At 37.3% G+C, this 16,254-nt stretch overlaps 3 protein-coding genes and 1 pseudogene across 3 annotated transcripts; 3 read left to right on the top strand and 1 right to left on the bottom strand.

Moving 5' to 3' along the window:
- On the top strand, window positions 925-3,271 carry LOC104752661. Its single transcript, XM_010474856.2, has one exon. The coding sequence runs from the start codon at window positions 975-977 to the stop codon at window positions 3,093-3,095; it is 2,121 nt and encodes a 706-aa protein (XP_010473158.1). The 5' UTR covers window positions 925-974; the 3' UTR covers window positions 3,096-3,271.
- On the top strand, window positions 3,918-8,509 carry LOC104752660. Its single transcript, XM_019238301.1, has 12 exons — window positions 3,918-5,907; window positions 5,991-6,119; window positions 6,220-6,330; window positions 6,416-6,462; window positions 6,545-6,697; window positions 6,820-6,928; window positions 7,054-7,251; window positions 7,340-7,546; window positions 7,655-7,802; window positions 7,891-8,021; window positions 8,112-8,201; window positions 8,297-8,509. Exons 1-12 carry the CDS (start codon window positions 3,955-3,957, stop codon window positions 8,390-8,392), a joined length of 3,372 nt encoding a protein of 1,123 aa, XP_019093846.1. The 5' UTR covers window positions 3,918-3,954; the 3' UTR covers window positions 8,393-8,509.
- LOC104754082 (F-box/LRR-repeat/kelch-repeat protein At2g27520-like) lies at window positions 8,846-9,763 on the bottom strand. Its single transcript, XM_010476240.1, has one exon. The coding sequence runs from the start codon at window positions 9,761-9,763 to the stop codon at window positions 8,846-8,848; it is 918 nt and encodes a 305-aa protein (XP_010474542.1).
- Window positions 10,602-15,741, top strand: LOC104752652 (annotated as a pseudogene).

Raw genomic sequence — 16,254 nt, 5'->3', positions numbered from 1 at the left:
ATTTCAATGGGAATACCAAACATATATATACATGCAGTTTCATTATTGTTAATAGTATATTTATAATAATTAATACTAATTGATTCAAAAATATATATTCAGTTCATTATTGAAATGAATATATATAATTTATCTCACGATTTTATATAATAAATATGTTCTATTTTAAACTATACGAGTGAACATTTGTAGTTAGCTAATTAATTTATGCTTTTTAATTTTATAGTTATATAGTTTTCTATTACTAGTATAAAGGAAACGAACATCGTTGAATAAATATATTTCAGATGATGATTAAATTGGAAATAATTTTGGGCGTCGACCTATAAGTCAAGACATGGTAAATGACAAAAATGGGTATTTTGCTGCCCAAGAAAAAGAAAAAAAAAAACAGAAAATGAAAATCAAAGTTATCGTAGTCTACATTTACGAATATGAAAGAGGGTTAACTATTGGCACATCACACATGTCTAAATTTACGAATATGAAAGAGGGTTAACTATTGGTACATGTCTATATTTACGAATATGAAAGAGGTTAACTATTGATATTTTGTGACAAGAAGATACATTCAGTGTATTAGGAAGACAACGTCCACGTTTGAAATTTTTGCATTACGATCCAACTCTTTCTTGGTCAACAAAAACTAGAATATCAAATATACCCTCTTGTTGAAAACAAATACACTATATATATAGTAATATATATTATATGTCTATACAAGACAAAATAAAGAAAGATAAGAGTAACCAAACCACATATATAATTAGATAGTGCAAGTAGTTAAAGTCAATGTGTATTATTCATCACACATGAAGAGACGTGCAAAGCGTTACGTTGACTGACTTAGCCCTCTTTTATTAACACCAAAGTCAACCCTATTATCTCTATTAACTCTATGTTGTGCTTCTCACAAGTAACAATCTCATTTTTAAGACCAAGAAGACGAAAACAATCACACACACACAAACAAAATGGGGAAGCCGACGACGTCTCAAAACAATGGCTTTATAAACCACTTCAGCCACCCACACCGCCTTCAGGTAACCCCGGCGACGTCATCAGCACCGTGCTCAGCTTGCAAACTCGCCTGGGGTAACGGCAGGGTTTACTCTTGTAGGCCATGCAACTTCTCTCTACATGAGTCGTGCAGCAAGATGAATCAGGTCATAATACATCCCTCTCACCCTTCTCATACGCTTAGCCTTCTTGTGGCTCCTGTCTACGATGGTGGATACTTCAACTGTGATGGTTGTGGTGTCCATGGGACGGGTTTTAGCTACCAATGCTCTCTCTGTGATTTCGACATCCATGCTCTTTGTGCCTACAAGCCGCTCTCAATCATCCACAAGTCTCATCCACAACATAACCTTAAACTCACGTTTCACCCTCCTTATGGAGCCAATAAAGGATTCTCATGTGATATCTGCCTTAAGATCGGGAAGAACCAGTGGCTCTATCGATGCATACCCTGCGAGTTCGACGCTCATGTCGGTTGCATCGCTGCTCCTAATCCTCACCTCCTTCAACATAGCGCTTCTTCACCTATTCCTCATACTCATCAAGCCGGACATCGTCCTCAGCATCAAAACTCGCTTCCTATGCCTAATCAAGGCAGTAACAGACCCAGACCCATGCCCATGACAAGGCCTATAGCTCAAAACGTCGCTGCCAATGGACCAAGAAGAGATAACAAAAACTTGGTTTATAATGCTCAGGTTGGAGCTATTGGACCAAATGAACTTATTGGTCAGGTAAGACAGAGTTTTGCGCAAGGGTCAACGGATGGGAGTGGCTACGATGATAGTGCGGGGAACGAAGAGTTTAACGTTGAGGTTGATGTTAATGTCGATGTTGAATATGAAGGTGGTCTGTATGTTGAAGAGGCTAATGACAAGGGAGAAGACGTTGATGAGGCTAATGATGAGGAAGAAGACGTTGATGGTAATGGGCTTGAGGTTGTGGCTTATGGCGATGGTTTAAGTGTTGCTCGTAGTGAGAGTGATTTTGGAGGTAGTAGCGATGCTCGTAGCCAATGTAATGATTTATCCGATGCTGATCTTTATCCCCTATCTCCGGATAACTCACAAGGACCAAGATCAGTTCGTATGAACCGAGGCCAGGGTGGTGGGAGGAAGAAAAACACAAACCTGAATGGCCCTGACAGTCGGTCTAAGAATATGGCTCTTAATGGACCTCGTGATGGTCTTCAAGCTCCCAAAAGTCCTATGCAAAACCTTAGAGGACCTCAAACAAGAAGGGTGCAAAATGTTCGTAACAATACAACAATAAGAGGTCGTGGTGGGGCTGTGAGCGTACGAGTTAATAGACCTCGTGAAGCACCTCAGGGATTTAATGGGCCTAGTGTTGGACCCTCCAATGCAATTGATAATGGTGGCAACAATGATAACTACAACGAAGGTGATGGCATTGATGATGTTTATGCTGGTGAAGATAATGTTGGTTACGATGAGAGTTATAGTGAAAATTATGGTGATGGTCCTGGTGATTGTGACTTTGAAGTTGGAGGTGACTTTGTCGATGACGGTTGTGATCAAGATTATGATGAGACTTATGGTGAAAACGATTTCGAAAGCTATAGCGGCATTACCGGAGGAAGTGGGTCTATGTATGATGAGGGTGAATCTTATGGGACTATGGATGATTCCCAGTATAGTGATTTGAATGAAGAGCCCAATAACCAGTATTTACCCATGGTTGGTGGACCAGGATTGAATAACCAGAACCAATACGGTCAAAATGGTAGACCAAATAATATTGGCACGTATGGACGAGGTGGTCTGAACAGATACGGAAACGTGACCCAAGGTGCAAATAGGATTCAGCCTAGAACGAGGGGTCGACCGGTCCAATATAGGGCCAATGGAAGACCTTATAGGGCAAATGGAGGTCCCAATGGACCTAATGGAGTTGGCAATCCAATGTTGGTGAATACAATGGTGCAAGGTTTGTGTCAAGGCTTTGCTATGAACATGCTCATTGGTGGTGGTGATGTTAACGGTGGAGCGAGTGACGGTGGTGGATCATCTATCTTAGGAGGCTTGTTTGGTGGTGAAACGGAATCACAATACTAAAAAAGGTGAAACGGGATCACAATACTATTAAACAAAAGTTTTCATTTCTTCATGTATTTTGTGTATTTGTATTTTTTTGAGTATAATTTTTCATCTTTGAATTTCTTAAATAAAATTTTTTTGAATTGCAAAATTTGAAAATGTAAGAAAGTATTAAAAGTCAAATAAATTTGGGACTTGGGAGCAAAATATAGTATACAAAGATGATAGTAGAGAAACATATATATGAGCCTTTTATTTCTCCTTATCCAATTGTTAAATCAATTACAATGAACAAGACGTTCATATAGTTAGAGATAAAATCGAAGATTTACTAAATGAACGTTTAGTAATTAATTTATGCTTAATACTAATCAAAGATAAAACTAATTAATTTATGCTTAACTTTATTATGATATAATACGTTTACCTTTTAAACACTAAAACAGTGTGAAAGTAATAAAAATTAGAAAACTGGTCTCTTGGTTTCGTCTTCTCCACCGTCTTCAAAACGAGAGAGATCACACAATTCCAAATATTGGTTCATCCTAAACGATGACTACAGTTCTAAACTCGAAGATTCACTCAAGTTTTGAGTTCTCTGTTGTTGATATTATCCGTGAAAAATCCCAAACGCGTAATGCACACAAGGTGTTCGATTGAATTCCCCAATGCCTAAAATTTTGAGTCCCTGTTTGTTTTTGTTACAACCCTTGTCACGTGGCTCTCACGTGATACGTTGTACCTTGCTGTTGTTATATCTTCGTTGATGTTCCCGCCTCGACGACTCTGTTTCTTCTTTCACGTTAACACACATATTCAGAGAGAGATAGAGATAGAGAGCAAGAAAGCGCAAGAATCTTGAGAAACAGTTGTTACCATGACGAAGCTTACTACTTTTCTGAAAGATGCCAAGAGAGTAAAACTCTACGAAGATGCACAAGCCCTCTTCGCTAATGGAGATCGCATCAAGGCCTTTGAGATCATCGAAGATATGATTGCAGTCCACAAGGAAGACAAGAACTCGTGGCTTCTTCATCACGAACAAGGTAATATGTTCATTGATCTAGCGGAAACGATAAAGAACCCGTACCTCGATTTCGTGTACATGTTCGGTTCTGTAGGGTGTTTTTCGGAAAGCGTGTTGTTATCACGACCTTGTGCACATGGACTCTACTATTTGGGTGAAGAGCTTGGTTCAGTGATGTATTACAAGAAATGTGTGAAGGTAGCAAAACAGTGTTTATCTGTTACTTACCCAGACGACTCTGAATCATCTTGTGCTCAAGAAACTTGGCAAGGGCTACAGGAAGATGTGAAGAAAGACCTGGAGAGTTTAGTCGAAGATGCAGAGTCAAATATCGCTGATTCAAAGACTGAGAGACTGGTGGGTTCACTAGAAGAAAACTGTGAGTCAGAGAAAAGTGCAGAGCTGGTTAAGAACGAGTTTAAAGGATTGAGGTCGTTTTGGTTAGGTTTGGATGTTAAGGTCAAGAGGGACTTTATGAAAGTGAGTGTTGCAAAGCTTATACGTTTTGTGGAGGGAGTACATTCCAGAAAGGGACGAGATGCTTTAGAGAAAATTCTTGCTTCTTCCAGGGAAGACAGAAAATGGATATTCTGGATGTGCCGATCTAAATGTTCGAACAAGTTCTCTAGTGCTGAAGAATGTAAGAAACATCTTGAAGTAGAACATGCTGCAGATTTTACACCTTCAAAGGAAATGGATATGGTCAAGAGGATAGGCAAAGAATGGGCTCGTAAGATATCGTTTGGAAGTTGGGAACCTGTGGATACAGTAGCTGCCGTTGAAATGATCAAAAATCAGTTTGAGGAGGTGAAATCGTTTTCATATAAGAATGGATGGTCCAAAGAATGGCCTTTAGCTGCGGATGAAATGCGCAGTAAGTTACTTAAGGAAATCAAATTTTTCCTTGTGATGTTTTGTGACCTTAAAATTCTCTCATGTAGCATTCGAGACTGGATGAAGCTTTATCCGGTTAGGCATCTTGGAAAACTTAACGTTTCCGAACAGATTCTTGTTGATTCTCACCTAGTGGAAACACCTCAGAGTATTTGTTTTCTGGAATGTCATCAACTCAGTCAAATCCTCAACTTTCTAAAACGCATCAAGTGTGAAAGGGATGATGGTACAAATGCAGTTTGCAGAGCAGTGGACAGTATCTTGGGTTCTACTCGAGCTAAAGAAAGTATCGACTTTGACCCGGAGTTTTCATTTCTGCTTTTAGACAGAAGGTTGCTGAAAAGTAGTAATAATGCTCCACATGATGATGAATGGACAATCAATGTTTTCGATCCCAATGTTCACTACGGCAAAGCACATGCTCAGGGAGATGATATCGTATCATGGTTAACTGACTACAATTCAGTAGAGAAGACCTTTCCCAAACCTATCAGGGAACATAATCTTGATATTTGGGTGGCTGTTCTGAGAGCTGTTCAGTTCACATGTAGAAATTTGGAAACCAAATATGCAAAGAAACTACAAGTCTTAGATTATAGTAAAGCTCTTCTTGTCGCCGGGAAATTGTGTAAGGGAGAAAATGAAAGGAGAAGAAATCTTCAGGAAGCAGAGTGGAACAGCTATGCATCTCTTCTATGCAATCGATGCGAAAAGCTTGTCCCCAGAAATTCCCTCGCCACAAAATTTTTTTTGTGTGTGGTGCAAGATGTTCTCCAAGGAGCTTCGGATCTGACACTTGATCTCCCTGATTTTGAAGGTTGCATGAATATTATACGTGAGCATAAAAATCTCAGCGATGATATAGTGGTGAAGTCCTTAAGAATTTTGAAATCAGTGGTCACCTTCAAGGTTCATTCATGATTTTTTTTTAATTTTTCATTAGCAACATAATGACATGAATTGCTATCTTAAAGTATCTACATGACTTACAGGTTCTCCTAATCGATTCAAGGATTCTGCTGGTTGATAATTCAAGGATTAGTTTGCTGAACAACCTCATCAGGCTTTCTATTGTTGACAACCGCACTTACATCCTTCAACTGTTGAAACCGTTCTTGCTGGTTAGTTTGAAGCTTCGGCTATATACAGAGAGATTTCGTATTCCGCTTTATTTGGCCTTTGAATTGTTTCTTATATGTCATTATGTCTTTTCTCATCTAGAATGAAATTGTGAATATGGAATCCAAAGCCAAGTCAGATGCTGCAGAAGCAGAACTTTTATTCGAAGAGGAGAAGTCACGGTCAAAGAAGATGAAAAAGAATAGCAAAAAGGTCTTTGAATTTATAATTATCATATTGCTTTTCTGAATTTTTGGTTATTCATTTGTAAGAATGAATGGTCTTCATGGTGCAACAGAGAACTTCAACGAGCATGTCTAGTCCCCTTTATAATACTGTTAAGGAGTAAGTACCTCAAGAGTCTTTTTTGCATGTTGATAAATTGTTTTCGGATTTTCTCTGAGGAAAACTGTTCTTACATGTCTAGTAAGCCTTCTGTCAACCTTGAACCGGAAAGTACATCTCCATCACTAGCAGTGGACGAAGATTATATGGAACCAGGTAATACACTTGCAAGTGAAAGGGGTCGATTGGAAATTTCATCCAACACTGTCGATCAAGAGCAAGGTACTAGAGTTGACCAATTTGAGTTATTTGCATAAGTCTTAATTCTTATTTAAGTTAACCGATAAACTATTTGAGTTATATGCATAATTATTATTTGTTTCATTCTTATTTGAGTTATATGCATAATTCTTATCTTCAAGTTATTCAAAACTTGCCAGGAGAAGATTCACAGTCGCAACATTTGGAATCAGCACTTGGAGAAGCTGCAGCCAGATACAATTCAGCTCTTGACATGACGCTGAAGGTGAAGCAGTTACCAACCAAAACAAGATTTAATACCTAGACTCTCATCTTCTGATTTAATCCAGTGCATACCTCTGTACTTTGTTACTCTCTTTGAAAAATTCACAAAAGCATGTGGTACTGCAGGCCCTCTTGAACATTAAGATTCTCAAAGAAGATTTGATGCACAATAAGCAACCATTTCAAGACCACCTGGAAGAACACGCTCCTCCTGCACTACAAAATTTCTTTACTGCTTTTATGTCAGAGGAGATAAAAAGTGAGGGAGTCTACAGTTGCCTCTTGAGTGACTTACTTGCTTTCCTAGAAGAAGCTATTTCCATGGTTCGTGTGGAGAAAATGAGGTTTATTGTTATTTTGTTGGTACGCTTAATTATTGTTATAATTGTTTTCTGTTTTCTTCTATTTTCAGTCGAGTGGTGCTGGTGAGGTTCTTGTAGCCATCCTTGAGATTTGGCATTGCTGGAAAAATGCTGAAAGAGAAAGCTTGGTAACTCGCCTTTTTACAATGGAGGAAAATGAAAGAATGAGTTGTATAAAATGCAGAAAGAAACCAAACTATCCAGAGCAAAGTTCTTACGGCATTGTTATTGCTGCAGATTCAACCAGAGACTTGAATGTATGTTTCATTTACTTCCCTCTTTTTTTTTTTCTACTGAGATTGGTACTTCCCCTTGTGCTTACATGTATGCTTTCATTGGACTGTTTTGTGCTTACATATATGCAGTGTGCTCTTGGGAATATAAAGTTTGTGGATATCCTAAAGGTGATTCGCATGGAATATAAAATGTTATGTGACACTAAAACAGGAGGATGTGGAATAACAAACTTTGTTCATCACATTATAAGTAAATGCCCACCTATCTTCACAATCGGTAAGTTTTGAGCACCATATGATTGTGATCTTATGTACTCATTTCATTATTTATGCCTATTTGGTGTTTTATGGTTTTGCAACATTAGTGTTAGAATGGAAGAAGAGTGAAACTGGAAAGGAAATATGTGAAACAACAAAGGCTTTGGATTGGGAGATAGATATCAGCAGGATGTACGAAGGATTAGAACCAAAAACTAAGTACCGGCTTGTGTCAATGGTAGTACATCTAAAACTCGATCACAAATGTTTTTGCTATTATTACTCTATATCTCTCTCTTACAGTCTCAGAATATGAGATGTGATGCAGGTTTGTTGTGGTGAAGAAGAAGAATACTTTTGCATCGCTTATGAAAAGAACCGTTGGGTCAATCTCAAACGTGATGCTTTAGCAAGAGAGGTAAGACGAAACAGTTTCCCCCTTGTCTTCCTTGAGTTGACTAGTGATTTTAGATTGGCCAGAATATGATTGATATATGTGTTGTGATGCCATAGGATGTTGGTAACTGGAAGAGTGTGGTTAGATTCTGTGGAGAAAGAAAGGTTCGGCCAGAACTTCTGTTTTACGAAGTTGTCCGATCAATGGTCTAATAAGTATTTCAAAATTAAACCTCATCATCGATGTATAAAATAGCGACATGCTTCAACTCAAAAGAAGATTTCCAGTAATATGATTTGTCTGCATGTACAGAACTCATATGTTGATTTAATTTGGCTCTTGAATCTGATGAGGTTATAACAGAATATTGTTAGATTTATTATAAACATTAGGTAAATCTAAAAAAATTGATGGCACCACAATACAGCGAAAACATTTATTACAAAGAAAGAAAAAAAAAGTTTAGATTGGTGGATTTAAACTAACTAAACTTGGAACATAACTAAAGAGAAACCAAATATAAGGATTTGGTTGGTCTGATGTAGAATAATTAAATGTTCTGCAATCATGCTCTCCAACAATGTATATCATCTTCTTCTTGTGATCCTTGCTTCTGCCACAAGACACTATCACTTTCTTCTCTTCATCAATGAAGAAGCTCAATTTTAGAAGACTAAGATCGAAGTGAGAGTATAAATCAAATCAAAGGATTTGCTCCAAGAAAGCGCAGTTTCAGTATCATCATCAATCTTATTACTCACCCATATCTCCATCTGTCTCGTATCAAGGTTCAGATGTAACACTGATAGTTGCTCTTCTCTAACAACTGATAGAGCTAAGGTATTGGAATCAGACATCCGAAGCGGTAAAATAAATGGAAAAGACAAGATTATAAATCTCTCTGTTGCGAAATCATAACTCAATATTTCGAAGTCATCCAAAAAACAAGAAAGCCAATAGGTATTCCCCTTCAAAGACACGCCTCTTCCAAAACCGCGTTGTTTACCTTTAAGAGGGATGTTAGCAAGAACCCTCCATGAGTTAGACTTTAGCTCAAAGATTTCCAAAAGGCTTCGACCATCAGCTGGGAACCTCAAGATTTTGTAGCTTGCGTATGAATGTTGATTGTTGTTGTTTTCGTAACCTAGAGCATATCTATCGGACATATCGTAAACACTTCTTGGTTTGATCCATCTGGCTTGACCAGTACATGGATTCACAACCACGAGTTTAGCCATGTTGGACTCTTTCGTGGAACATAACAATAGGCCGTTGCAGTGAACTACTTGAGTTATTTCGACTTCCTCTGATGACTCGTTTGGGTTTCTGCTAAGTTTAGTTGGACCAACCGTTACCGCAATGTTGTTTATATTGACACTCAGCGAATAAACCCTAGAACAACTGAACAAGAGAATCGAATACGGCGGCTTTGCTGCTTTATCTGAGTGCTTCTTGATGAATTCTGGATCTTTGAATAAAGCGTTCCATCGTTTGCAAGTAAATTGTAGTCCTCTCAGATATGTTGCGGGAACTCTAGAGAGTATCTCCTCTACCAAATCCCATGGAAGATTGAACCTTACCATCGTTTCTCTCGCTGATCTGTATGAGAAATAAATTAAAACTTAGGGTTATAAGCTCAGGTTTTGTCTTTTCTTTTTATATAAGTTAATTAAATTATTAACTTAATTAGCTATTTCCTTGACGGTTTCTATCAAAGGAAATATTTTGAAGCATTTTTAAGTTAATGATTTGCAATCATATGAATATATTTAGTATCTTCTAATCTTGATAAAAGAATTTGAATAGTTGTTCCTTTAAAGGTTTCTTCACTTCTACGAATTAAATTACTAGTATTTAGGAGATTCTAATCTACTTTGTTGTAGATAATTAGACTAATATAGGCAAGGTTGTGTTTGATGGAAGGTGGAACTAATAAAATTGAGAATATAAATGATTGTCTAATCTTTGAATTATGTATTGAATTTGTGTAGTAACATTTTTATAAATTTATAATATGGTTTTATGCTTAGTGTTTTTTCTTCTTCTTCTTCTATATATTGTTTTCAACACATATGTTTCCTATTTTTATTTTCTAAAAAATCGCACCTATCGTTTTCCATCACTTATACAACCTAGATTTCTACTAATTGCAAGAATGCAATAGCATAATATTTCAAATTTCACTATTTGATTCAATTTTGACAAAATATTGTTTTGTAAGAACTTAATTTATTTAAATTTTACCAAACAAAATTAAAATAATAGCAGAAAATCTAACGTAACTTAATTCTTAAAAAAAAAAAAAAAATTTGTTTAGTCTGTGAGTGTTTAATAACTTTAAAAAGATTCTACCAAAAAAAAAAATTAACTTTAAAAGTATAGGGCCTAAAAAGTGAAAGTAATTTAAAGCAAACTCGATACTAGATCACAGTCTTCTCTTTTGCCACATTTGTTGATTCGTCGAGTCTCTTTTGTATCGTCGCCTCTTCTTACTGCAACATCTTTCGAATTCACAAATTTTGTTCATCCCAAAAACATGAAGACCATTCTGCATTTAGCTCTTAACCCAAATTCAAAGATTCACACAACTTTTAGGTTCTCTTTCGTTGATTTATCCGTGAAAAAATCCCAAACGGGTAAATGCACATAACGTGTTCGACGAAATTCCCCAATGCTCAAAATTGAGTTTTTGTTTTGTTTTCCCAAGCCTTGTCACGTGCCCCTCACGTGACAAGCTGTTATATTCGTTAATATCCCCCGCTTCGTCTCTGTTTCTTCTCGCAACACACACATAGCAGAGAGAGAGACCAAGAAAACGCAAGAACCTTGAGGGATCGTTCGTAGCAATGGAGCCTACTACTAGTTTTCTAAGAGATGCTGAGAGCGCAGCACTCCACGCAAAGGCTAAAGATCTCTTCGCTCGTGGAGATCACATCAAGGCTTTGGAGATAATCCAAGATATGATTCAGGTCCACAAGGAAGACAAGAACATATGGTTTCTTCATTCCGAAGAAGGTTACATGATGATGAAACTATGGTCAAAAACAGAGAACCTTGACGTGGATTTCACATACTTGTTGGCTTCCGTTGCAAGTTTTACACAACATGACAAGTTATTAACAGCTTGCGCACATGGATTCTACAATTTGGCACGACATACAGGGTCAGTGATGTATTACAAGAAATGTGTTAAGATAGGAAAACGAGGTTTATCTGTTACTAACGCAAATGAAGACTCGGCTTCTTCTGTTGCTCAATTGAGTTTGCAACAGAAGTTACATCAGGAGAAAACGAAGAAAGACCTGGAGAATATTATCAAAGATTCTGAGTTCAGGATCTCTGTTTCCAATACTGGAGGACTGAAGGATTTATCCGAAGACGAATGTGAGTCAGAAGATTTGGAGTCAAAGACTAGTCCAGAGCCGGTTAAGAACAAGTATAAGGGGTTGAGCTCGTTTTGGTTAGGTTTGGATGTTAAGGTCAAAAGGGATTTTATGAAAGTAAGCATAGAAAAGCTTACAAGTTTTGTGGAGGGAGTACATGGGCAAAAAGGACGAGATGCTTTAGAGAAAATTCTCGATTCTGCCAGGGAAGACAGAAAATGGATATTCTGGATGTGCCGAACTAAATGTTCGAACAAGTTTTATAGTGCTGAAGAATGTAAGAAACATCTTGAACAAGAACATGCTGCAGATTTTAAACCTTCAAAGGAAATGGATATGGTTAAGAGGATAGGCAAAGACTGGGTTCGTAAGATATCGGTTGGAGGTTGGGAACCAGTGGACACAGTAGCTGCAGTTGAAATGATCAAAAATCGGCTCGCAGATGTGAAAGGGTTTTCATATAAGAATGGATGGTCCAAGGAATGGCCTTTAGCTGTGGATGAAGAGCGGAGTAAGTTACTCAAGGAAATCAAATTTTTTCTCGTGATGTTTTGTGACCTTAAAATTCTCTCTTGTAGTGTTCGAGACAGTGTGATGCAATATCCTTTGAAGTATCTTGGAAAACTTGAAGTTTCCAAACAGAGTCTTGTCGATTCTCACCTAGTGGAAACACCTCAGAGTATATGTTTTCTGGACTGTCATGAACTCAGTCAAATCCTAAACTTTCTAAAACGCATCAAATGTGAAAGGGAAGATGGTATAGATCTGGTTTCCAGAGCAGTGGACAGTACCTTGGGTTGTACTCGAGTTACAGAAAAGATCGACTTTGACCCTCAGTTTTCATTTCTGCTTCTGGATAGAAGACTTCTGAAAAGCAATAATGCTCCATTCGATGATGAAGGGACAATCAATGTTTTTGAGCCCAATGCTCACTACGCCAAGGCACATGCTCAGGGAGATGATATCATATCCTGGTTAACTGACTACAATATAGAAGATTGAACTTTTCCCAGACCTATCTGGGAACATAATCTTGATATCTGGGTGGCTGTTCTGAGAGCTGTTCAGTTCACATGTAGGACACTGGGAACCAAATATGCAAAGAAAATGAAGGTCTTCCATTATTATGTAGCTCTTACTGTCATCGAAGACTTGTGTATGGGTGAGGATGAAAGGAGAAGGAATATTCAGGAAGATCAGTGGAACAGCTATGCATCTCTTCTATGCGATAGATGCGAAGAGAGAGCACCTGGAAATTCCCTCACTGCAAAATTATTTGTGTGTGCAGTACGAGATGTTCTCGAAGGCGCGTTGGATCTGACATTTGATTTCCCCGATTTTGAAGAATGCTTGAATCTTATACGTGAGCATAAAAGTCTCAGCGATGATGTAGTGTTGAAGTCCATAGACTCTCTGAAAGCAGTGGCCAATACCAAGGTTCATTCATGATTTTAAAATTCATTAACAACTTAATGGCATGAATTGCCCATCTTAAAGTATCTACATGACTTACAGGTTATGCTTATCGATTCAAAGATATTGCTGGTTGATAATTCAAGGATTAGTTTGCTGCACAACCTCACCAGGCTTTCAGTTTTTGACAACCGCACTTATATCCTTGAACTGCTGAGAATTTTCTTGCTGGTTGGTTTGAAACTAAAGCTATATACAGATTTCAATTTCAGGCTTATTTGGCCTTTGAACTGTTTCTAATATGTTATTATATATCTTCTCATCTAGTATGAAATTAGGAATATGGAATCCAGAGCCAAGTTAGATGCAGCAGAGGCAGATCTTTTACTCGAGGAAGATAAGAAGTCACTGTCAAAGAAGAAGACAACTAAAAGCAAAAAGGTCTTGGCGGTTCTAAATTCTCAATTTTCTTTTTTCAAATTTTGGTTAATCTGTTGTAAGAATGAATGGCCTTCATATATGAAACTATGTTTCTAACATGTTATTATGTATCTTCTCATATAGAATGAAATTATGAATATGGAATCCAAAGCCAAGTTAGATGCAGCAGATGCAGATTTTTTACTCGAGGAGGAGAAGAAGTCACAGTCAAAGAAGAAGAAAACTAAAAACAAAAAGGTCTTTGGAGGTTCTCAATTTTCTTTCCTGTAATTTTGGTTATTCTGTTGTAAGAATGAATGGCCTACATGACGCAGGAGAGAACTTCAACGAACATATCGAGTCCTCTTCATAAGACTGGAGAACAGTAAGTACCTCAAGAGTCTTTTTTCGTGTGTTAATAAATTGCTTTCAGGTTTTCTCTGAGCAAAACGTGGTCTTACATGTCTAGTAAGCCTTCTGTCAACCTTGAACCGGAAAGCACGTCTGTGGTAGAAGATTCTGTGGAACCAGATGATACCCTTGCAAGTGAAAGACGTCAATCGGAAATTTCATCCCACGCTATCAAGAGGATGGTAAAGTTGACTTTGTTTGTAAAAGAGCTTCTCAGTTGACGAATAATGTGAGTTATATGCATAATTCTTATTTCCTTCTTTCGCCATCTTCCAGTTATGCAAAATATACTTGGAGAAGATTCACAGTCGGAACATATAGAGTCAGCTCTTGGAGAAGCTGGAAGCAGATGCAATTCAGTTCTTGACATGACACTGATGGTAAAGCACTTACCAACCAAAACACTATTGAACACCTAAACTCTCGTCTTCTGAATCAAATCATTCTCTTCGAGAAGTTCACAAAAAAATCTGGTATTGCAGGCACTCTTGAACATTAAAATGCTCAAAGAAGATTTGATGCACAATAAGCAACCATTTCAAGACCACCTGGAAGAACACGCTCCTCCTGCACTACAAAATTTCTTTACTGCTTTTGTGTCAGGCGAGATAAATAATGAGGGAGTCTACAGTTGCCTCTTGAGTGACTTACTTGCTTCCATAGAAGAAGTTATTTCCATGGTTCGTTTGAAGAATATAACCTTCTAAGCTTGGTATTATAATTATTATTCTTCTGTAAGCTTGATTGTTTATTTTAAAGTAATTCTATTTTTCTATACCCTTTTCAGTCGAATGATGCTGAGGTTCTTATAGACATCCTAGAGTTTTGGCATTGCTGGAAGAATGCTGAAAGAGAAAGCTTAGTAACTCGCCTTTTTACGTTGGAGGAAAATGAAAGAATGAGTTGTAGAAAATGCAGAAAGAAACTAAATTATCCAGAGACTTGAAGGTATGTTTCATTTGTTTCCCTCTTTATGTTTCCTACAGAAACTAATACTACCCCTTGATTACAAGGTTGTTCTGTTCGTATATATTTGCAGTGTGTTCTTGGGAATATAGAGTTTGTGGATATCTGTAAGGTGATCCGCATGGAATATAAACTGTTATGTGACATTAAAACAGGAGGTTGTGGAATAACAAACTTTGTACATCACATTATAAGTAAATGCCCACCTATCTTCACAATCGGTAAGTTTTGACCACCATGATTGTGATCTTATTGTATTCATTTCATATATTAAGCTCATGATAAAGCAATGTTGGTGTTATGTGGCTTTGCAACATTAGTTTTAGAATGGGAGAAGAGTGAAACTGAAATAGAAATATCTGAAACAACAAAGGCTTTGGACTGGGAGATAGATATCAGCAGGATGTACGAAGGATTAGAACCAAACACTAACTACCGGCTTGTATCATTGGTAAAACATATGAAACAGTGTCATAAATCTTATAGTTATTCTTCTCCTGTATTAATTTTTTGTTACAGTCTCAGAATATGGTATGTGATGCTGATGCAGGTTGGTTGTGGTGAAGAAGAAAAAGAATACATTTGCTTAGCTTATGTAAAGAACCGGTGGGTTAATCTCAGACATGGTGCTTTAAATGGAGAGGTAAGACGAAAGAATTGATTTTGTCTTTCCGTATTGTGAATTTAGAGATAGACCAAACATGATTGATGCATTCCTTTTTGGTAATGCCATAGAATGTAGGTAACTGGAAGAGTGTGGTCAGATTCTGTGGAGAGAGAAAGGTTCGACCAGAGATTTTGTTTTATGAAGCGGCCGCCAGATCGATGGCCTATTAACAAGTGACGGAATTGTATCAATATGGAGAAATCCAACATGATGTTAGAAAACAGACATGTTCCAATTCAAATGAAGTTTTGTTCTCTGTTCTATAATATATGATTTGTCTTCGGAACTATATTTTGTTCATATACACAAAGTCCTTCTCATGTACATTAAGAAGCAACAGGAGATCCTTGCGCATAAATATTTTAACAGCAATTATGATACGATCATTCATCATCGTATTACATAAGAAGAAGAAAACTATTGGGTCAAATTATTGGAAAATACACATCTTTTGTAGTTGTGTATCTCCATCGATTTAAATCACAAGTCTGGATCGTTCTTCCAACTTCTTATTCATGAAGAAACTTGTGTAGTTATGGTTGTATGCAAGTTTATCACCGCCGGATCAACATCGCATTAGTCGAAATGATCGTCGTGGTTCCATCTTTTTTATATAGAAGTGAAACAAAAGCAACATGAGAATCAGTAAAATAGCACAAACACGTGCTATTGTGCACGTCTCTTACATAAGAGACGAACACCATATTTTTTTTTGTTTTTTTTTCTTCTTTTGCCAACAGGCCTAACACCACCGTACGTCATGGATAACACGTTCAATATTCATAATCACAACCAGATAAACCTCCAAGAATCT

The sequence above is a fragment of the Camelina sativa genome, chromosome 16 (assembly GCF_000633955.1).
Source record: "Camelina sativa cultivar DH55 chromosome 16, Cs, whole genome shotgun sequence".
NCBI lineage: Eukaryota > Viridiplantae > Streptophyta > Magnoliopsida > Brassicales > Brassicaceae > Camelina > Camelina sativa.
This window is presented reverse-complemented; position numbering and strand designations above follow the sequence as displayed.